This window comes from Colobus angolensis, unplaced genomic scaffold (genome assembly GCF_000951035.1).
Source record: "Colobus angolensis palliatus isolate OR3802 unplaced genomic scaffold, Cang.pa_1.0 Scaffold103, whole genome shotgun sequence".
Lineage (NCBI taxonomy): Eukaryota > Metazoa > Chordata > Mammalia > Primates > Cercopithecidae > Colobus > Colobus angolensis.
Window position 1 is genome coordinate 5,489,648 of NW_012111253.1, and position 24,048 is coordinate 5,513,695.

The 24,048-nt window shown below is 39.2% G+C and overlaps 1 protein-coding gene across 1 annotated transcript in view; it reads right to left on the reverse strand.

Moving 5' to 3' along the window:
• MED14 (mediator complex subunit 14) overlaps positions 1-24,048 on the reverse strand; it is an 87,998-nt gene that overhangs the window by 21,254 nt on the left and 42,696 nt on the right. The window contains exons 14-23 of the mRNA XM_011942295.1: positions 22,560-22,754; positions 22,038-22,172; positions 18,310-18,386; positions 12,758-12,918; positions 12,526-12,672; positions 11,770-11,861; positions 10,349-10,501; positions 9,443-9,712; positions 4,891-5,031; positions 1,518-1,629 (exon numbers count right to left, since the gene is read on the reverse strand). Of these exons, the coding sequence (XP_011797685.1) occupies positions 1,518-1,629; positions 4,891-5,031; positions 9,443-9,712; positions 10,349-10,501; positions 11,770-11,861; positions 12,526-12,672; positions 12,758-12,918; positions 18,310-18,386; positions 22,038-22,172; positions 22,560-22,754 (1,483 nt within the window). The remainder of the gene's footprint in view (positions 1-1,517; positions 1,630-4,890; positions 5,032-9,442; positions 9,713-10,348; positions 10,502-11,769; positions 11,862-12,525; positions 12,673-12,757; positions 12,919-18,309; positions 18,387-22,037; positions 22,173-22,559; positions 22,755-24,048) is intronic.

The following is a 24,048-nucleotide window of genomic DNA, read 5'->3' on the forward strand; positions in this document are numbered from 1 at the left end:
ATAAAAGTGAATTTAAAGATTTAAAAAATGAGGATCTATTTTTTTAAAACGACACCACTGAAGTAATGTGAAGAACAATATGAGTGGCTAAGTGTGAGACATGGTAGGGGTGGGATCTGCCAGGGTGCGAGTGCCTAGGCAGTGCGGGATATCGAGCAGCCCAATCTGGGCAACAAGACAGATTACAATGGACTGGTCAAAGAGGCATTTGCCATGTACCACGCCCCAGGCTAAACACTTTATGTGAACTATTGCATTCAATTCTCACAACATCCCTATGGAAAAGGTTTTATATTATTCTCATTTTACAAATGGAATTAGCTATTGAATAAGTTATGTCATTACATCTCCCACTTGCAGATTAACGGATTTTCTGGTCAATACAAATTTCTCATATACAGACACACATATACATATCTATAAGAATTTTTGTATTTTATAAAGGAGAAAAGTATGCACCGCAAATTCTGCTTTTCAAAGTGAAAACTTAAAAGCAGATGTATTTGTTGGGTTTGTTACTTAAAAATCAGGATTTAATGTAGTTTTGTTTGTCCTGTTTTCTGATAAGCCCGAATGCCTTCAATTGGTACTAAACTACTTAATGTATTCTTCAGTTGAGTGGACTGATATATTTACAGTAGATAAAAGGTTTTATTATGCATGCTTTTAAAAATCATTTACTTTCTTATATTTTACATCCTATATTACATATCACATCTTTTATGCTAAAACTTTCTTCGAAAAAACCATCATTATGCTCTGGACATATTACCAGAACCTAGTAGGCAAGGGGTCATTCTCCCCAGTAAATCTGATGACCTAGCTTCCTTGCTAGATGATAAGCTCAAGAGCAGGGCTGATATCTGGTTCACTGCTAAATCCCCAGCACCAGGCAGCATTTGGCACAGAGCAAGTGCTCAAGAGATACCACGGAATCATTCAGTCAAAAGCAAAAGTTTGGCATTCTCAAGCACTTTTACGGCGCACTTCATAGGGCTGCCAACAAAGCCATTATGTCTGGACAAACAGACTGTGCACTGCCTAACTCGGAGCTTGGGGGCAGGCCACCCTTCCACCTATTCCATGGCTTAGCAAACTTTTTCTGTAAAGGGCTGTCATAGTGGGAAAGCAGCCATAGACATTACATAAACAAGTGTGGCTTCATTCCAATGAAACTTTATTTACAAAAACAGATGACAAGCAGGATTTGGCTCTATAGGCCTTAGAGTCTGTCAATCTGTAATATAGATCATGTTGTGATTAGCAACCCCTGGAGTTGTGCTGTGAGTCTGGCTCTGGGTGACATTAATTTAAACCTTTTAAAGTGCGCCTGAGCCTGGACACAGACTTCACAAACCTTCCATAATAAATGAGTGACAACTATCTAGCCATAGACTAGAAAGGGAATTCTCTCTGAAGCCTGAGGCTAGATGCACAGTGCTTCTCAATGTGGGGTGTGTGTGTGTGTATTTTGGATTTGAAAGTTGAACATGACAAGAAAGTAAGTGATATCTTACCTGGAGACTGTGTGTGCATCATAGAGGGAGACTGATTGACTGTGCTATGATAAGATGTAGGGGGTGAAGTAAGAGGATAAGCACCTGATGTTCCTGGCTGCTTTGGAAATGGCTGAAAAGAAGAAAATTAAATGTTGGTAAAATGGCCAACTGCATGGAGCATAAGAGTGTGGCTTTCACTAATTATAGCTACAGTGTTAATATTTACACACTTTGTTGGTTACCAAATAGGAAACATGAGGTATAAAAGCGTGCAAAATAAATACACATCAACAACACAAGTCTTTATAAACCCTGACTTTCGAAATGTTTTAAAATAGCAACATCCTCTTTCCCGATCTTGCAATGCTTTCTATCCCTCAAGATGTTTTTTGCTCATTTTATATCTAGCATATAACTGATTTATCTCTATTATTTATCTACCATTTCATTGATTTATCTCTATTATTTATCTACCATTTCACTGATTCTAAGACATTTTCCCCCCACACTTTAACATCTCTAAAATCAGGGTGTCTCTTTCCATTTATGGGATGTTAGTTTAACTGGCAGTGCTTTTTCTTTCTGAGCAGTAGATAAAAACTGATGCATCTTACATTTGGTGGTGTTTAGTATCAATGAAATATGGTAGCTCAGCCTGACCTTTACTCATCTTTATCACTTTCACAAGGTAGTTGTAACATTTTACATATTTTCTAGTGCCACACGAGAGTTTCAGTTGTTCCTAACATCAAATGTTGGAAATAATTATCAATTTTTTTCTTAAAGTCATTTTTGTGGGTGTGGAGTGTTACCTCATTGTAGCTTTAATTTGTATTTCTGTGATGGCAAATAATGTTTGAATATCTTTTCTGTGCTTATTGGCCACTTGGACATCCTATTATGTGAAATGATTTGAATCTTTTACCTATTTTTAAAACCAGATTGTCCACTTTTTTTTTTATTGATTCTTTCTAAGCTATCTTAAAGAAATTATAGAATTCAGGCTAACTCATAAGCTACAAAATCATGTATTTGCCCATACTGTTTTATCCAATAATGTAGAATGTACCTTTATGTTTGGAGATGTAAGCCATACTAACTTTTTAATTAAAACTATGATATTCATAAACTTTTATATTTTCTTCCTTTCCTTTCTCATGGACTAGCTTATACACTAAAACAGCATTTTACATAAAAGAAGAAAAGCTACCTGCTAACATCAAGTAAAATGTACATGAATCCCTTTATGAACATTTTTTTCTCACAACTGTCTTATCAGGGAGATGAATAGTTTACAAATAGAAGCATAGCACAGGTATCTGATAAGCAGAAAAAACTGAAAACTGAAACTGCTCAATAAAAGGCTCAATCTTTAGGAGTGCATAAAGCCAAAGCCACCGACTAAAGACATTTAACCATGGCAGATGAATATTCTTTTAAAAGGATTCTGACTTGGTATTAAGTGTCAAACTTTTTAACTTAAAAACAAAACAAACAAAAGCTCTACCTACAGGTTGAATACAGAGCAAGAAAAAGCAGAAGATTCCTCAAGTTTTCCCAAAGTGACAAATCATTCTAACTTTTCTAGAATATCCTAACCTTTGGCCAATCTACCCACATCTAATCCTTCTGCCTTAGCTTGCAACTATTTTCCTAGTTAGAAATCTCATGTTCAGTATGAAATGCTACTGGGTGTATAGAGCTCTTAGCCAAATCAGAATATCTAATAAACTAGCGCTGCAGGCTCTCACTATGTCAAATTATGATTTTTTTCAGTAACAACAGCACTTTGGGAGGCCAAGGCAGGCAGATCACCTGAGGTCGGGAGTTTGAGACCAGACTGACCAACATGGAGAAACCCCCTCTCTACTAAAAATACAATATCAGCCGGGTATGGTGGTGCGTGCCTGTAGTGCCAGCTACTCGGGAGGCTGAGGCAGGAGAATCACTTGAACCTGGGAGGTGGAGGTTGCAGTGAGCTGAGATCACACCACTGCACTCCAGCCTGGGCAATAAGAACAAAAGTTCATCTCAAAAAAAAAAAAAATCATAGAGGGGCCAATGAACAACTTATCTTGGGAGACAGAGAGAATAATGGACCACATTCTCCCTCCATTCCCCCTATAACATTGGCCCTGCTACAGCCATGGTCATGAGACAGCCCATCTCAGTTACTTCTTTCCCCCAAAGGATGTGGCTCATTCCCTGCTCCATATCAGGTACAGGAAAAATCAAAAATGCAAGAAAGTGGCTTCCACAAGAAAAAAGCTGCTCTGATATCTGCTGAGCCAAGGTACTTCTCTCCCATGGTGGCCCAGCATCCTCAGAGGGCTAGTATCTCATCTGAGTCAATGTCTGTCACAAGAGCGCGGCACCTTGGCTACACAGAGACATTCGCATAGGCCTTTACTGAGCTTCCCTGTTCTACATGAAGGCCAAGAAGGGAAACAGTGAGAAGGCAAGTAACCCTAAACAGCTGCCAGGAACAATAGAGCTTCCATAAAACCCTCCTTCTAGTAAGAATCTAGTATTTTTTCAAAGATTTAAGCACTGGAAAGTTGTAGTCACTAAGTAGCCAGACCAGAAGCTAAGCAATAAAATAAGCTAAGAGGATTCTCTGCACAATGCTGGTTTCAAGCAATGCTATTCATGAAAGCTTCTGGGTGAGAAGCAGTGAGCTATTTTGTAAACCAAAACTAAAGGATGTGCCAAAGAGCCTTGCCTAGAGGCTGTGTGCTCATATACAACTAAAAATGGAGCCCCTAAAGACTCCAGCCCAGAGTCTACAGCCCCAATGAGGATTTTCCAGACTAGGGAGTCACACAGGACTGCTGAAGGGCTAAATGATCACTGTTCACCTTCTATTTCAGGAGGGTCTGTGAGAGAACAATGGCTGGCCTAGGGGCCTGTTCAACTCTCAGACATGTGAAGGTGACAGGACAGAACTGAAAGCTCTTATGGTTCTATAATGTGGCTTATCCAAATGGTCTGAGGACAGAACCCTGAAAATTTGTCCACCTGTTCTCTGTAGCAGTCCCTACTGAACATCGCTAGACATTTAGTCCACTGTGCTCTACTTTAATAGCATCTGTCCTTCAAGACAAGGTGAGGAAACTCTCTCAAAGATCTCACATCCTGCGGATGATATTTCCATCCCTGGAATCATATAACATCATTTTAAGTGCATGAATGATCTGAGATTAATGCTGTTTCCAACACTATTCATTTCTTGTCACTGGAAGTCTCCTCCTCACCTCCTTCTGTAACTCTTTATTTCATAAGTATTTCCTGGTCATCTCGGGCCCACCAAGGACCTCCTTGTCTTTGATGCCTATAGAACCTGTAAAGTTACGGAAATGTGATACCACTTGGAATTTTGGCTAGATATTACCTGTTGCTGGGGTGGTGGCTGGAGCTGAGATATTAAAGAATCCATCATATCTCCTCCTATAGGAGAAGGAGGATTATCGTCCTCATTTACAGACCTTCTTCGAGCATCCTGATTGCTGTCAACAAACATATTCAGGAACGTCTATGGATATAAACAGGTAAAAATTAGATTATTTTACCTAACATTATTAGCAAAACATTTTAAATTATTTAGAATATTTAAACAGAAACACAGTATGTTGATCCTTGAAGATCATTACTAGGACAACCTAGAAGAAATATTGTTAATTTTGAAGCTGGAAACTGAGGAAAACAGTTAACAAAAACAGCATCTAAAAAAAGTCATATCAACTAAGAAATATTGTGTGAGCAAAAAGTTGAAGAAAGAAGTACATCCTGGCACCTCTTACCATCAGATCATAATATTTTCTTATTAACTTCTAATCCAGAAATGGGGGTAAAAAATGAAAAGCATATTGGCCATAACTTGGAAAATTCCCCAGCTAGTGAGCGCTCTCACTTTTTAAACTAGAAAATATGAAAGGAAAACTGAGTAAGAAACGATCCAATTTTTTCCTATTACATGATTTAATCTTGAACCATTAAGAGTGGGACAGCCTTGTTTTACATATTGTCAAAGTGAGCAAGGCTATCAGAGTTTGTGTTTCAAGCACAGATTCTCCTTAACACTCCTTACATCCCCAGTATTCAAATATATATAAAGTCCAAAGTGGGCTGAGGACAGTGGCTCATGCCTATAATCCCAGCACTTTGGGAGGCTGAGGTGGGAGGATCCCTTGCGAGACCAACCTGGGCAACAATGGCAAAACCTCATCTCTACAAAAAATACAAAAATCAGCCAGGCATGACAGTGCACACCTGTGGATCCAGCTACTAGGGAGGCTGAGATGGGAGGACTGCTTGAGCCTGGGAAGTTGAGGCTTCAGTGAGCCGTGATCCCACCACTGCGCTCCAGCCTGGGCAACAGAGTGAGATCCTGTCTCAAAAAAAAACTCGAGAGTCTACTTTAAATTAAAGATGATGGGCTCACAACACACATTGCATTCTTTCCCCACTAAAACTACTGGAAAAACATTTTGAAGCAATAAGTAACAAAGACAAAAAGAATGGGAGAACAGAAAAAACAGCAATACATCCTGGAGGCTGCAAAGAAGATGGTTTAGTAGCAACTAGAACCATCCAATGTGAGAAAGCTGTATCCTAAGTAAGCTGTGGGAAAAGCCAAGAAGCAAACTATTTCCATCCAGATCCCCGAGACACTTTGGAACTGGCAGTATCAGGCACTGGTATGGTTTGGCTCTGTGTCCCCACCCAAATCTCATCTTGAATTGTAATTGAATTGTAATCCCCATGTGTTGAGAGAGGGACTGATTGATTGGACTATGGGGACAGTTCCCCCCATGCTGCTGTGATAGTGACTTCTCATGAGATCTAATGGTTTTATAAGTAGAAGTTTCCCCTGCTCTCGCGCTTCCCCTTTACCTTCCACCACAATTGTACATTTCCTGAGGCCTCTTAGCCATTCTTTCTGTTAAGCTTGTGAAACTGTGAGTCAATTAAACCTCTTTCCTTTATAAATTACCCAGTCTTGGGTAGTATCTTTACAGCAGTGTGAAAACGGACTAATATGGGTACCTCTGGAACTGGGGATAAAAGTGGGACTAATAACAGAAGGACTAAGTGAAAGTCTAAGAGATACTTAGACCCTCCTAGATCCTCTGCTATTCTCACTGAGCTGGGTTGATCTCTTCCACTCTGGAGGAGGATCTCTGACTTGAGGGACGCCAAAGATCAATTGAGAGAAGGACTACCATATAAAAAATGGGGACCAAAGTCTACATAAATTTGAGAATACTCGTTTTCTCATTTGACTTTCCCAATATTGAGAGCCAGATGCATACCATCTATGCATCTGGATAGAAGATTTGGATACTCCTGTCTTGGTACTCACACCAGTCCAACAAAAAGACCTAAAGCTACTGATATCAGTTTCCCAAAAAAATGGCCCAAGGAGATCATCCTGCAATGAAGACCACAGTCAATAAGTCTTACCTTTAAATAAGAGCAGGGAGTTAAGAATCGCTTAACATTTGAGGAAAGACACTAATATAAAAGAAATCAATACCACACCCCCACACACACAAAAGCAAGGTAAATAAAATAGAGATTATGTAGGATAAAAAGAAGAAAAAGTAATGTTGTCATATAATAGAATGTTTAAAACAAACATTTTGAAACAAAAAAAGACCTTTTGAAAAAAATTTTTACAGAATGGCCAAAATAAAATATTGATAGAAATAAAAAATAGAGGGATAAGAGGAAAAAAGTGAGGTATCTCCCAGAAACAAGAGACAAAACAAAAAACAGAAGAAATAAGAAAATTGGAGGACAAGTCCACAATGCCTACCAACAGAACATTAGGAGTACCCAAACGAGCTAACAGAGAAAGCAACGGAGATGAACAAAGAAATAGTGCAAGGAAATTTCCCAAAGCAAAAGGATGTAAGTTTTCAGACTGAAAGAGCCCAGTCAAGTCACATAATGTTCAACAGTGTGAACTCATTACACATCTCAATAGTCACAATGCAAGCTAGGAGACAATGAAGTAGTATCTTCAAAATTTTTACAGAAAATGATTGCAACCTAGAGTTCTTTATCTAGCCACTTCAGTTAGATGAGGGTAAACTAAAGATGCTTTCAGGCATACATGATTTCAAATTAACTCTCCACCCACCATGTACCTTCTCCCAGTAATCAAAACAACGAAGTAAACTAAGAAAAAAAACAAGGGGCCCACGACACAAGGCATGCAACATGCAACATAAAAGAGAAATAAAGGAATCTCCCCTTTCATCCTTTTGCAGATTCCTAAGTGAACACTGTGTAGAAGGCCCAGACTGCTATCAGTTCAAATTGGAGCAGGTCAGAGGCCTATTGAAGAGATTTCTTCAAGATGAAATCAATAAGGTATCTTGATATATTTGAACATACTAAAAGGAGTTACATAACTAGGAGAGAGTTTAAGGTTAATTAGTGATAGGTACTACAGAGAAAGTGAAACCAGAAAAGACCCAATTAATATTCCCAATAAAATAAAATGTTGAGCAAGACAGGAAAAATAATCATAGTAAGCTTGGTTGCAGCAATGCTTACATATTCATAACAGTGCAAATGCTGAAAAATAATCTAATCAAAATTGCTACCTAACCATGTTACCAAGATAGGAGGAAAGACAAATGTGTTTATGTACTGAGAGCAGCCTGGAAGGAGGAAGGCACACATAAAAAAGAATTTAATAACAACTAAAGCCTGGGCAACATGACGAAATCCCATCTCTACAAAAACTACAAAAATTATCTGGGTGTGGTCCCTGCTACTGGGGAAGCTGAGGTGGTGGGAGGACGGATTTAGCCCTGGTGGTTGAGGCTGCAGTGAGCACTCCAGCTTGGAGGACAGAACAAGACCCTGTCTCCAAAAAAAAAAAAAAAAAAAAAAAAAGAATGCTCATCTTCCATTGTGAGAATCAGAATCAGATAGTGCCCTCAACCAAAAAGTAAACAAATAGCAATGTAGGCATTCTACTTAGAGATAAAGATATAAATACCAAGATAATCAGCTATATAGGAATTGAAAACAGGGCATCTGGGGAGCAAGAAAATGACAAGAGTGAATTGCAGGAGACTATTTTTCAAATCAAGCCTTTTAGATTTATTTGACTCCAGACAAAAAACACATACAACTGAGCTATCACATCAGTTAACCACTCTGGCAGTTGTAGTCCAGGACCTTACATTTTTAAAATGCATCAGGCCAGGCACAGGTTATTGTGATCCTAGCACTTTGCGAGGGTCCAGGACCTTACATTTTTAAAATGCATCAGGCCAGGCACAGATTACATCACGCCTGTAATCCCAGCACTTCGGGAGGCTGAGGCAGGTGGATCACCTGAGGTCAGGAGTTCGAGACCAGCCTGGCCAACATAGTGAAATCCCATCCCTACTAAAAATACAAAAATTAGCCGGGTGTGGTGGCACATGCCTATAATCTCAGCTACTGGGGAGGCTGAGGCAGGAGAGTCACTTGAACCCACATGGCTGAGATTGCAGTGAGCCAAGATCGTGCCACTACACTCCAGCCTGGGTGACAAAGTGAGACTCTGTCTCATAAATAAATAAATAAATAAATAAGCATCACAGTAGAATTGATGACCAAATCTTTTCAAAAATCAATGATAAAAACTACTTTTAAAGTTCCGAAGACCAAATACAACTCTTTTTAGTATCTTCATCCTACTGATCAGAAGGTAAGAATATAAAGAAAAATATTTTAATCATCTCATACACATAAGCACGGCGCTTTATCAGAACTTCTAGCTCCTTCAGAATGAAGTTATAGAGATGATGAATTAACACTGCTACTTATATTAAATTTAAACAGGAATTTGTTGCTTTTCCCCATTATTTCCCCCTCAGAGAAACCATTTTAGAGATAATTTTTATGTTTACTCATGTTATAACACTAAAGTCTGTTACCTTTAGTCCTGGTGCAGGATAGAAACCTTCAACTAATTTGCTGTTATCAAAAAGACTATAGGCGCCATCCCGTATTGCCACAACACCTCGACTCCGGCAGTATATATCAATGCAATACATGTTCCTGAAGGCCAGCCTGATGTGGGTGGATGACTGTGGCAGAATGGAGAAGCACTGGTAGGCAGTGTTGGTTCTCTGGGTCAAGCCCAACATGGGCACAGTGGGGAGTTTGTTGATGGCATTTAATGGAGCCTGAGTATCAAACAGTACCTAAAAGGAACAAACACAGTGAGAGCAGCCGGTTTCTGTACAAACGTTAAAACCTCAGAATTTTCAGTGTATAAATGTCAAAAACAAGACAACGTCCTTCTGGCAGATTCCATAAAACTTCCCCTTGAAGAGAATGCAATCTAGATCACTGGGTCCACATTGCATCAAAGAAAATTCTCAAAGAAGTGTTCAAGATATAGAAGACAAAAGTTATCAACCTTAGTCATTAAAGACAAGTTAAGTCTCCACGATCTTTTGAAGAGTTTTGCCTGAGACACTAAATGCTGTTTTTGTTTGTTTGTTTGTTTTTTAAGACAGGGTCTCATTCTGCCACCCAGGCTGGAGTGCAGTGGCACAATCACGGCTCACTGCAGCCTTGACTTCCCCAGGCTCAGGTGACCCTCCCACTTCAGTCTCCCAGATAGCTGGGACTACAGGCGTGTGTCGCCACACCTGGCTAATTTTTGTATTTTTATAGAGACAGGGTTTTGCCACATTGCCCAAGCTGGTCTTGAACTCCTGAGAAGAAGCAATCCTTTCGCCTCGGCCTCCCAATGTGTTGGGATTACAGGTGTGAACCAGCACGGATGGCATACTAATAACTCTTATTTTTAGACAGAAAATAAACTTAATTACCTGTAATAACTGAACCACATTTGGTGTTTTGTTGAACATTTCTTGAAGCTGATGGAGAATGGTATTGTGACAGTTACTGCAACCTGAGTTTGGGCCAACAGTTCCCAAAGAAATGTGGAATTTTTGATGGACTGAATTCCACTGGATACTAATCTAAATGAAAAAGATTACATGTTTCAGCAACTGAGAAAGTAACAGATTCAAGTAGGGGAAAAAAAAATGTTAAAAGTAAGGCAAAATGCCAAAAATCTAAAGGAGATTTTTTTTTTTGGAAAACAAGCAATAAAATAAGACTGGATTCGAACTCCAGATGTGCTGTTAATATTGAAAGTACATTCCCTGACCATGTGTTAGTCCTCTTTTACTAAATAAAACAGAAAGGCGCTAAAACAACTTTATTAAACTTTATTTGAAAATTATCATTAGTTTTTCTTTTCATTTTTCTCTTGAACTAAAGAAGAGTCACACTCTTGGTACCATCAACTAAGGAGCACTGTCATAAAGGGGAAGGGTGCCACTCTGAACACAGATACACTTGGTTAATATATTTTAAAAAGCTCAAGTAACCTGACATTACTTGACGTAGAAGTCTAGAGAGAAACCAGCTGGCTGCATTTTTATACTACATTTCTAGGACTTCACATGTGAGGTGGGAAAAAAGTAAAGAACTACAGATTACAGGAAATACTTCAAGATTAAGATAAGATGAAACAATGTTAACATTCATGTGCCCAAAAGCAAAAACATCCCATATTGTTACAATCACTCATACATAATTTTCCTTACAATAATCACACTGCCAAGCAAATCTGTAACCAGTGAAGAAAAAAATACAAACACCATCAGTCCATTACCTTGTCCAAATTGCTTCAACATCATATACCCCATATCACAGGGTTATTATTTTTGTTTTCAATTTTAAAGAGTTAAGCATTATAGTATACTATATTTATAGCCACAAGCATTTTTTTTTTTTTTTTTTTTGAGACGGAGTCTCGCTCTGTTGCCCAGGCTGGAGTGCAGTGGCCGGATCTCAGCTCACTGCAAGCTCCGCCTCCCGGGTTTACGCCATTCTCCTGCCTCAGCCTCCGGAGTAGCTGGGACTACAGACGCCCGCCACCTCGCCCGGCTAGTTTTTTTTTGTATTTTTTTTTTAGTAGAGACGAGGTTTCACCGTGTTGGCCAGGATGGTCTCGATCTCCTGACCTCGTGATCCGCCCGTCTCGGCCTCCCAAAGTGCTGGGATTACAGGCTTGAGCCACCGCGCCCGGCCTGCCACAAGCATTTAAAATTTACCATTTTATCCCTAACTTTTACTTGAGCTCTTACTTATGTTAAGGTAATTTTCATGTTTTTTTAAATCTTTTAAATTTTTTAAAAAATTCATAAGACAGGAACTTCAGCATTTCAATCAGACTTACTGAGCTTCCCTTGGTGGTTCCATAACACAAGATAAGTTTTCGGTAATTATAAACACGAACTTCTGAGAAAATATTTAGATGACCGGGTATGTCTAAACCGAAGGAAACAAAAAGGAGATTAATATTATACATGTAAAATTTTAAAATATAAATTTGAATAAGAGGGCATTTTGGCAATATTATATGCCCAGACAGGTCTCTAGTTAAGTAACTTAGTTTAAAAAAAAGCAACAGCATAATAAATAATATGCTTCCATGTCTACAAAAGGGGGCGAGGGCAGGTGAGATATACTGAAGCAGTCTAGCACAGTGGTTAGAGGGTTCCAATTCCAACTCTGCCACTCACTAGCTATGGGACTTTATACAAAGTTCTTGGTCTCTGCAACTTATTTTCTTCTGTAAAATGAGGAATAATACTCACCTCATGACTGTGATTGTGAAGACTGTGACGATAACTCATTTGTTAACACAAGCAAACTGTTTATAATATTGTGTGGCACACAGTAAATAAGCACTATTATTATGATATGGTATACCTGTGTGTAAAATTTTTGCAAACAAAAGAAACTTAACAGTGGTTGTCTTTAGGGGAAGGAAATTGAAGTCTGAAGTGAAAGGAACACCTAAGTTTTACTAGATATACTTTTGATTTTTTTGCTTTGAACACTATGCATGTTTTACTTCTTCAGTTAAAAAAAAGGGTATGGACTTTTTTTATTATTATTTATTTAAAAAGGAGATTATCTCTACATGTACCTGGTAGAGAACGTGCAAATTCCAACACACACTCATATAATCGTGCAATGCTATTCCAGTCATTAAGAAACATTTCAACCACTTTTCTACCACCAACAGGCTCAGACAACAGATTTTCATATGTCAGGTAAACGTGCCGGGATGGGCCTACAGGATTAAAAGAGAATATTAATAGTAACCGATACTAAAATATCCAGAAATACGCAAAGACAAAATGTGTGAAACATCTCACCTTGCTCCCTGGTAGAAGTGCCATTAAGTGGACAATTTGCAAACACTAACTCTGCTACCCAAGTGCGGTTATTTCTACCTTGTAATCGGAAAGTGCAATCAAGAAGAGAGCGGTCCAGAGCCTTTTGGGTTTCCTCACTTATACCCTTACAGGGAGGAATTCTGGTGATAAAAGACAGTATATGAAATACACTTTACACAGACAAAGCACAATATACACAATGACAGACAGGGTATGACATTAGAGCTTCAGTTCAAACTCCACTTCTAGATACCTTCTGCCAAGGCAGGAAGCGATTCACAGCAATTAATGGTATTTAATCCATTTCCATTCACATCAATATGGATTAGAACTCTCATTTTAACAGTGATGTTTGTCTTTATTCATAATTTTGTTCTTTAAAAAAGACTACAGCTCTACAGAACAAAAATCAAGAATACTGGTTTTCTACAAAATCTAGAACATCCTCAAGGAAAAGCTATGGGGAACAAATCCTTATAAAACCACTCTTTGAAGACAGGATGATACAGTACAAAGAATAAGGGCTTTGGAGTCAGAGACCCACATTCTAACTCTGACTCAGCCACATTTAATGTCTCTGAATTTCCCAATTACAAAATAGAGATGAAGAATTACTTTATGTGTCATTGACGAAGAAAATGAAAGTGCTTATGGTGGCTGACACAGCAGGTATTCATATGTTTTGTTTTTTAAGAGATGGAGTCTTGCTGTGTTGCCCAGGCTAGCCCTGAACTCCTGAGCGATCCTCCCACCTCAGCCTCCCAAATAGCTGGAATTACAGGTGCACACCACCAAGCCTGGCCCCATGTATGTTAATTCTCCCTTGCAGTAAAACCAAATCTTGGTCACTGACTGAATAACCATTAAAATTCCAGGTTCATTATCCCCACTTTGCCACCTCCTCCTCTGTAGCGGTAACCCTTATTTTCATAGACCTTTACATGTATTAACTCGTTTAACATACATATTGTCACACATACATCACATATACAAGAGGAATGTAGTAGCTTGGTTTCTTAAAATACCTACCCATCCATTTTCCTTCTACAGCTTTACAAACTATCTTATTGGTCACAAAACATTATGAGGTAATATATTTTAGCTATTTATGAGTTAATTTCAGTAAGAGATAAAATAATGAGATATTATTTAATTATATATAACCTTTACCTCATACAGAAGGTGGTTAATTCTCAGATTTGGTATAATAAATATCTATATTGAGGCAAAAAAACAACAAATATAATTGGAATCATGGAATCTTGGTTCAGACCCCTTAATCCAGAATATAACACCTAGAACAAAGTTTCTCAGTCTTGGCAGGATTGGCATTTGGGGCTGAAAACTCCTTTGTTGCGGGGTGAGGGGGCTGTTTTGTGCAGCCCAGGCCTCTACCAACTAGGTGCCAGTAGCACTTCCTACTCCCTCTTCTCAGTAAATGATCAAAAACATCTGCAGACATTGCCAAAAGTCCCCTGCAGGGCAAAACTGCCCTGGGGTGGAGAACCACAGACCTGGAATAAACAACTTGAGAGCAAAAAACAGATTGCATGTGCTAATTAAAACTTCTATCACAGCTCCTCTTCAATATACAGCTTCTGAAGTTTTTCAAAAGTTAATCTTTCAGACTATATACTTTTTATCACTACCAGAAAGATTTTGTGCAACTATATTTTGGGTAGTTATTACAGAAATTGCATACACTACTTATCTGTTCTTCAACTTGACAGGTATACTGATGACTTGCCTGCCCTTACCCCTCACAACATAGCCCTCCCCATAGGAGTTATAAAGCAGCCAATTCAGACAGATTTTTAAATCTCAAGTTTGAAAATATAAATGCAGTACATTATCTTCCTTTCAAATAAAACAGGTTTTTCACAAAATCTATCTAGTTAGAAAAGGAAAGCACAGAAGCCAGTATGTGTTCAAGTGAGAACTAACATTAGTTTAAGCCTCTTTTCCATTTATGCTCTTAGGGACAGGGGAACCCTGAAAGTGCATTGTATATCACTTTAATCTGTAATGCAGATACAATGAGCTCTACCTCAAGGCACCCGTAAAATAGTTACTTGCTTTTAAGGTTATGAATGGAACAGAATGAATAAAAATAAACTGTAACTTTTATCTTCCCAGCATGATCATGTGAGGGGGAAAAAAACAACAACCCAAAACCAGGTTCCCCAAAAGGAAACCTGACAAAATTGCTACAAACTTAAAATACTGCAAAATACTACTATAGTAGCCAAAAATTAAGAACTGTGGAAGGTATTTTCTGGACAACGGATTAACCTATCTGAAAATTTTTACCAATTCAAAAATGTTTGCTTTACATGGCTGCTCCTAACTAACTTTTCTCCTGTACTTCTCAGTATTAAACAAATTGAGGAGCCAGGTTATGGTCTTTTATGGTCTGGCAGATGTGTGTTAGCTTTGTTTTGAGGGCTTTTACAAACATCATTAACCCCACTATGGCCCTGCAGTGCAAAAGCAGGGAGATCACTGAAAGTACCAGCAAAAGCAGCATGAGTGTGCCTAAAAGGAAAGCGAAGAGGTTTTTATAAAGACTGCACACGTGTATGAAGACAAGCTGGGCCGTACAACTTGCAAAAAAAGAGCTGTGCCTGTGCATTATCAGCATAAGCTATAGGAGGCAAAGAAACACAATGGAGGAAATGAAAAACCCTCGTGGGTGTGGCCAGAGGACCTTTACCACTGCGCATGACTGTGACATGAGTTCAACGAGAAGGTGGGAAGTTTGCTGAAGTGTTCAAAACTAGGCACCACGAGCATGTCGCTCTCTCAAAACTTGTGTCCCAAGCCTGATTTGGGTTATAGGATCAAGGCTCTTGAATTTGCACAAGGCAACAGGTCCATGAACCATAGCAACTGAAGAAGTTTACCATGATACATTTGATACTATGATTGCAGAGATGCATCAAGGAGGCTTGCTCAACACATTTTCAAGGAGATAAAGTAGAACAAGAATGGAATGTATTTTTGGCAAAGAGAAGGAAAGTGTGCCAATTTTAAAGCTTTGAAGTATCAACTCATATTCATATTCAATATTAATATATCCAGGACTAAAAGCTTGTTACTGAGAGTTACAAGAAGAGTTTCTGAAGAGTAAATGCATGAGTCCAATTCCATACTAATTAGGTCTATATAGGATTTTAATAAAATTATGTTGAGACATTTATTATTTCCTTTTTTCCTTCTTCACTTCTATACCCTACTCCAACAATGGACAGCACTTACTGGACAAACAGTTATCTTTAACATATCCATTTATGTATATTTTCCTTTACATTTTAAAATAAAGAAAACAAAAGCCAGGATTAAAGACTTTTAGAGTTATTATAAAATGAAGCTAAAAAAATATAAAGTACTTCCTTCCTAGGTAGGACTCTTATGCATTCCCTTGAGTTCAAGAAGAAAGGAGACTGAAATTTCTCTTGTAAAAATGCCGAGAACAAGATATTATGCAAATTATCAACTTATCTACAGGTGCCAAGAAGAGTAAAAAGAAAAAAAAATAACCTATATTCAAGGCAAAGCAATTCAAAACCAAACACAATTGAAAGTATTGCATTTTCCTACTGATTTCCATTATAAGACTAGTTTTCTCTCTCCTGAAAATGTTTTTGTAGAAATGGTGTTAAGACAGCCAGGAAGAGGAACTATTCTAGTTCTTCAATTCTGTAGTATCTAAAGGGAGCACTAATGACACGTGGGTCATGTGACACTATTTGCTAGCTCTACCTTCCACAGAAACAGATTCCTGCATAACAAATGGTAAAGCCCCATTGCTCAAATTGCAGAGCTGCTATGTCTTAGCAGACAGAGGAATTCAATAAATAAAAATTGCTTATATAATTTATATCATTAAGCAACATCTGGGAAACAATAAAGTGTACCCCTCCTTTGCAAAGAAACCTGTTTCCTGGACCAAAAAGGTTGATCTCTTAGATAGTATTCTGGCTTTGCAAGTACATACTGGGTCACTTTATAAAGCACATGTACCACTTAGCTTTACTTCTAAGCATCCTTTGGCTCCTCGTCCTTTGTCCATTAGAACTAAGCCCTATGCCCATTTCCTGTATACTCTTTCCTGGTGATCTAATTTACTACCCCAGCTCAATTACTATCACCATGGTGATGACTTTATCTACTTCTCCTTCCCAGATCTGTTACCTGAGCTTGAAACACATGCCCAAAGGGTATTCAGGCACCTTAAACTTAGCAAAGTCCGTTCAAACTCACATCTTTGGTGTCCTTTATCTCAGAAAACACTGCCACCATCCATCATTTGCCCAAGATAAAACCAAGAACCATCTTTGCCACTTTCCCCTCTTTCTCACCTTCAACACCAATCTAATCATAACTCGTGAATACTTTCTCTCCTAACTCCTTGTGGAATGCACCCTGCTCTGAGCTACCAAAACTCTAATGTGAACCATTTTACCAACTGGTTTCATTACTTTAGTCTTGTTCCCCTTCAATTTATTCTCCATATTGCTATCAGGTTGAGCTTTCAAAAACACCTATCTAATGATGTCAGTTTTAGCTTAAAATCATCTGATAGCTTCTTGGTGTCATTAGGATAAAACCTAAATTGTTGAAGGACATTTACATAGGCCTAAAGGATCTGACCGATTCCTGCTTACATTTCCAGCCTCATTTCTCCCATCTCCTGCCGTGCCGAACTCCTTTCAGCACAAAAATGCCAAGCTCTCTCTTCCCTCCAAGCCTTCACATTAGCAGTTATCCCTCTGGTTAGGACTTCCCACTACCTCTGCCCCACTTTCCTCTTATTCTCACTTTTCCTTCAGTCCAAGTACAACTGGTACCTCCTCAGGGATACCCTTCCTGACTTCTGAACTCGCCCATATTCCTCTGCTTTATGAACCCACAGCATTCTGAGGGGATGTCAGAATTCAAGCTTGACACACAGTCACACTCTACATCTGCTGAATGAAAAGACATCCAAAAATACCAAGTGAGGCCAGGTGTGGTGGCTTATGCCTGTAATCCCAGCACTTTGGGAGGCCAAGGCGGGTAGATCACTTGAGGCCAGGAGTTCGAGACCAGCCTGGCCAACATAGCGAACCCCTGTCTCTACTAAAAATACACAAAAACTAGCTGGGCATGGTGGTGTGCACCTGTAGTCCCAGCTACTCGGGAGACTGAGGCACAAGAATCGCTTGAACCTAGGAGGCGGAGGTTGGGAGGTTGCAGTGAGCCAAGATCGTGTCACTGCACTCCAGTCAACCTGAGCAAAAGAACGAGACTCTGTCTCAAAACAAACAAACAAACAAACAAAACAAAACAAAAAAACAAAACCAAGTGATGCTGGATTGCCACTCCATAGATTAAAGGGAATCTTCCCCCAGACCCTAGTAACTCTATGCAGAAATCCACAACACCCACAGGTTCTGAACACTGCTTTATGTTGTCTCATGGAAGAGAAGCAGCTTTCAGAGTGTGACTGCAACATATGGCACCAAGTGAAACACATGACAGGGGCTTACTTTAATAAGCGAATTGCATGGCTAAAGCCATCACCTTCCACTTGCACTCCTTGATGTGGAATCTCCAGATTGGACAACTAGAAAGAGAAAAACAGAATTATATCAGACCACCAATTTTACAAAAACAACTACCATTTCTAAGTACTACAGTCTCTATTCTTGTGGCACGTTATAGGGCCATTCTTTCCCCAAGTTACAACGTATTAGGCATGAATATTATCCCCATCATTGGATTTCCTGGGAAACTATACGAAGTCCAGTGGAACTCAAAGCTGTCCCAACGCATCTAGTTTAAGAAACACCTCCACAAGTGGCAAATATTCAAAATTCAGGAGATTAGTCTAATTTTTGCAGTGAGCCAAAAGTAATCTAGAATCAATTTTAGTAGTTCAAGAGGCCACTACAAAATAAGAATGGTTTTCTCGTGTAATTCTATTCTGTTTGTTCAAAACAATGTCTGAGTCACTGTCATAACTTATTTCTAAACAATATTTTTTAGTTCACAACTTTTCTGAAATATATTTTTAAGAATTAAACTACTTCCTATGTGAAACCCAAGAAAAGATTTCCAATTTGTGCATTTACCCAATGACATCTCTTTCCCAATTAAAGGATTCAGAAAGCAAATTAAAAAGATAAATGCAGAGATAGTGCCTGAAACCCTATCCATGGGACTGCAAGTAATTACAGTATGCCAGAAAGTCATCTGATCTAAAGAAATGCTTGCCTTTGGCAGATATTCCCGGGTCTTGCATGACAGACTATTTATATCTACCGTGTTCTGGAAAGGATTTAAGGAAGTTCCAAGTATTTAAGTGAGCCCTGCTCTTTGGGCCTGGGAAAGGGAAAGGTTTAGAAAAATAGTTGCTACCAGATAGGAAGCAGGGGTTCAGATTCAAAAGGAAATGAAGTGTGGGCCAGCTCAAAAATGTTGCTGCTATTCTACCAATCAGATATATAAACATCCGGCCGGGTGTGGTGGTTCACACCTGCAATCCCAGCACTTTGTGAGGCCAAGGCGGTCGGATCACCTGAGGTCAGGAGTTCAAGATGAGCCTAGCCAACATGGTGAAACCCCATCTCTACTAATACAAAAATTAGCCAGGTGTGGTGGCACATGCCTATAATCCCAGCTACTTGGGAGGCTGAGGCAGGAGAATCGCTTGAATCGGGGAGACTGAGGTTGCAGTGAGTCGAGATCGCACCATTGCACTCCAGCCTGAGTGACAAGAGTGAAACTCCATTTAAAAAAAAAAAAAAAGATATATAAACATCTCTTATAAGATTAGATTTAGTTTTAGTTATTCACATCTCAGCCTAAATTACTTTAAGTAGAAAATGTGCTTGCTTTTATGTTTAACATAGCTAGAATGTTCACTGAGAATAAAAAGTAGATAAGTTTTTAAGAGTCTGAGTTCAATAAAGCACTACAGAATGTACATCTGTGTCCCATATGTGCAGCAAGTATAATACAGAGAAGGTGGAAAGAGAGGACGTATGTCTACAGTCATTAACCTACGCAGGCCTACAAAGACGCACATTTTTGCAAATTCTGGCCTGTGGGTAGGGAAGAGAGGATATAAATGCACTGCTTTGCCCCAGCACCATATATCCATCTTCCCTTCCCACTGCAAAGGTAGTTAACTGAATGACATTCATATAATCAATCCAAATAACAGAATAAAAGAGTCCAAGAATACAGTCAATTACATAGGAAACATGGACATACTACAGTTTAGGAGCTAAGGCCAGTATCCAGATAAGAGGACATTCATCAAGCTCACAGTTCTAGGAGCTGGGTCATCAAGGACAAGAGTATTTATTTTAGGTGCCTGTTTCTAGGCTTGGGTTTCTCTCTGGGCTCTTTACAATTTCACACCTTATCCTCTGCCTGCAGATTCCAAAGTCCTGTAAAGCAGGGGTTGGCAAACAACAGCTCATGAGCCAAATCCAGCCCACTGCCTGGATTTTCTGTTTGTTTGTTTGTTTGTTTTGAGAAGAAGTCTCGCTCTGTCGCCCAGGCTGGAGTGCAGTGGCATGATCTCGGCTCACTGCAGCCTCCACCTCCCAGGTTCAAGCGATTCTCCTGCCTCAGCCTCCCGAGTAGCTGGGATTACAGGCCCCCACTACCATGCCCGACTAAGTTTTATATTTTTAGCAGAGACGGGGTTTCACCATGGTGGCCAGGTTGGTCTCAAATTCCTGACCTCAGGTGATCTGCCCACCTCGGCCTCCCAAAGTGCTGGGACTACAGGCATGAGCCACAGTGCCTGGCCCACTGCCTGTTTTTGTAAATGAAGTTTTACCATAACACAGCCATGCTCATTTGTTTAAATATCAGCTCTGGCTGGTTCACACTGCAACCAGATTTGAATAGCTATAACAGAGACCACTTGACCCACAAAGTCTAAAATGTTTATATTTGGCTCTTTACAGAAAAAGTTTCCCAATCCCTGTTCTAAAGCATGAAAGCTATTTTCAACAAATCTTCCCAAGGCCATCATCATCAGCCCAGCTGAAAAAGTCCATTTCCACATTTCCAGGTCTCTCCTTCATTCACAATAACTTACAGAGGAGGGGATTCTTACAAAACATAAAACTTTAAACTACAAGGAAATAACTGGGGTTTCAGTGTATCACTTTTGAGCGGCTACCCATCCTTGGCCAAACTCCTTTTTGGAAATACAAAAAATGCAGGTCTGTTACCTTCCTTTCACGTTTGAGGATTACATTGGATATCACAACTGCGTATTCTTTAAAGGCACTAATTCTGCATAAATCTATTGCTTCTCCCATGTGAGAAAAGTAAAAATTTAGTTTAACATTCTTTCTGATCTGCTTCTTAGAAAGGATCCCAGTTTTACTAGGGCTTAAGCAATATACACAGCTTTACCAACTCAAAAATAAGCCACCCAGCTATCAACTAACCGTCTCTAATAGGCTTAAACAATGCTCCTACTAAGAGGTATAAAAGTAAAATGTTAATTCTTAAAAACTGTCCACTTGTTTTTCTTTCTTCAATTTTTTTAATAGAGACGAGGTCTTACTATGTTGCCCAGGCTGGTCTCGAACTCCTGAGCTCAAGCAATCCTTCCACCTTGGCCTCTCAAAGTGCTGGGATTATAGGCATCAGCCACTGCACCCACCCTGTCCACTTTTTCTTTCATCCTTTTTTTTTTTTTGAGACAGAGTCTTGCTCTATTGCCCAGGCTGGAGTACAGTGGTGCAATCTTGGCTCACTGCAACCTATACCTCCCGGGTTCAAGCAGTTCTCCTGCTTCAGCCTCCCAAGTAGCTGGGATTACAGGCATGTGCCACCACACCCCGATAATTTTTGTATTTTTAGTAGAGACGGGGTTTTACCATGTTGGCCAGGCTGGACTCAAACTCCTGACCTCAAGTGACCCACCCGCCTCGGCCTCCCAAAGTGCTCAGTGTGAGCCACCGCGCCCAGCCCTGTCCACCTTTTTTTAACTGGGAAAAATTTACATTCAATTTCCATAAAGAGCAGAAGACCCAGAATCTGGAATCAGAGAGATGAAATAATTCAAGCCATGTTTTACATGTATACCATAAGATGCTATGATTGTAACCCTGCCACTCCTCCCAAAATGAACAGGATCACAAACACTCTGCTTTTCCTAGTGGAATCTATATATACCCTGAGCAACACATTTTAAAAACTACTCTTTCATTTGGGGTATTCAGAACTGTTCCAAAAAAATTACCTCCAACCGAAGTCCTACAAATGGCATATTTGTATCACACATAGCGACAAAGTGAGCTAAAACTTTATTGAAGGCACACATTTCTCCTGATCGTTTTGTTTTCTTGGATTCTACTGGACATGGATCATCAGACAACTAGAATTTAAGTAAAGAACACAAACAGGTAAAAAAAAAAAAAGTACATGTGATGCAATTCATTAAGATAGTTAAAATACTGGAAGAAAGCTCAGGGTTAACCAAAACAAATGTTATTGTATTTACTGAGTAAATACTGACCTAAACACTGGTAATTTATTAGTAAATATTTTGTGTTTAACAAGTTATCTCATGGAAAATGGTGGACAATTATTTAATTAAAACACAAGCATTTTCAAGAAAATGTAGACAATTGTTATTTAAGCCTTACTGCTGCCTCGTCTCTTAAAAACCGTATCTTAGTTCTTTCTCATATTAAAAATGAGTAAAGAACACAACCAAATTAACACACACAAATTCTGTGCTCATTTTCATATGGAATCATACCTTGCGCTTGGCATTGGTTCTGGTCTGTTTCCCCGTTTTTGTACGAAAAACCAAGTCCTGGATGTTTTCCTTGAACTGCTGCAGCAGCAATGCCATTGCAGGACTGTCTTCACGATCTGCAGCATTCACAGACATAAAGTAGTACTTGTACGACAGTTGTGTGGGTTTATTGGGAACCTCCAACATCTCCACAACCTAAAAATCCCGAAAAGAAGTAAGACTCAGAGAAATAAGAAGTGTCAGATATTTTCCTCTGTACATCATCAAGTAAGGCTCAGAATTATAAATCTAATGTAGATGTCTTAAAAAAAAGAAAAAAAGAAAAAAAGAGGTTAAATCAATCGTATCAAAAAAGAGCATTCCTAGTAAATACATAATTTGTTTTCCAAAAAGTAGATGAGACCAAAGAAGAATGATAAAAGCAAAAGCAACCATAAAGTATAACAAATGGGGCATTTAAACTATTATGTGTTAGGTGTTCTTGATATTCATACCTCAGTTTTTAAATTGAAAATAAAAAATTATGCCTAAATCCAATAGGTCTGTGATATGGTTTGACTTTGTGTCCCCACCCAAATCTCATCTTGTAGCTCCCATAATTCCCATGTGTTGTGGGAGGGACTCGGTGGGAGATGACTGAATCACAGGGGCGGGTCTTTCCTGTGATGTTCTCATGATAGTGAATGGGTCTCACGAAATTTGATGGTTTTAAAAATGGGAGTTTCTTTGCACAAGCTCTCTCTTTACCTGCCACCATCCACGTAAGCTGTGACTTGCTCCTCCTTGCCTTCTACTGTGACTGTGAGGCCTTCCCAGTCACATGGAACTGTGGGTCCAGTTAAACCTCTTTCTTTTGTAAATTGTCCAGTCTCAGGCATTTCTTTATCAGCAGCGCGAAAACAGACTAATACAGTCTGCTAGATTTTCCAGAATGGTATCTATTTTAAATTGCTCTGCTGCCTCCCTTAACCACTCAAACATTCTAAAAATTCCATTATTAAGGCAGAGAAAAATGACAACCAACCCTCATACTTGGAAATATGTAAAAACAAACCCTAATTTTTCAACTGAAAAAGATGGTCACTGTGAGGGTAACAATACTGACAGTTAACACTGATACAAAGCTTAATACGTGCCAAGTATTGTCCCAATACTTTACAGATGCTAACATATTTAATTTTCCTAATAACCCTGTGAAGTAGGTTTTTTTGTTTGTTTGTTTGTTTTGAGACAGAGCCTCACTCTGTCAACCAGGCTGGAGTGCAGTGGCACAATGTCAGCTCACTGCAACCTCCGCCTCCCAGGTTCAAGCGATTCTTATGCCTCAGCCTCCCAAGTAGCTGGGATTACCGGCGCCCACCATCACATGCCTGGCTAATTTTTGTATTTTTAGTAGAGACGGGGTTTCACCATGGTGGCCAGGTTGGTCTCAAATTCCTGACCTCAGGTGATCTGCCCACCTCGGCCTCCCAAAGTGCTGGGACTACAG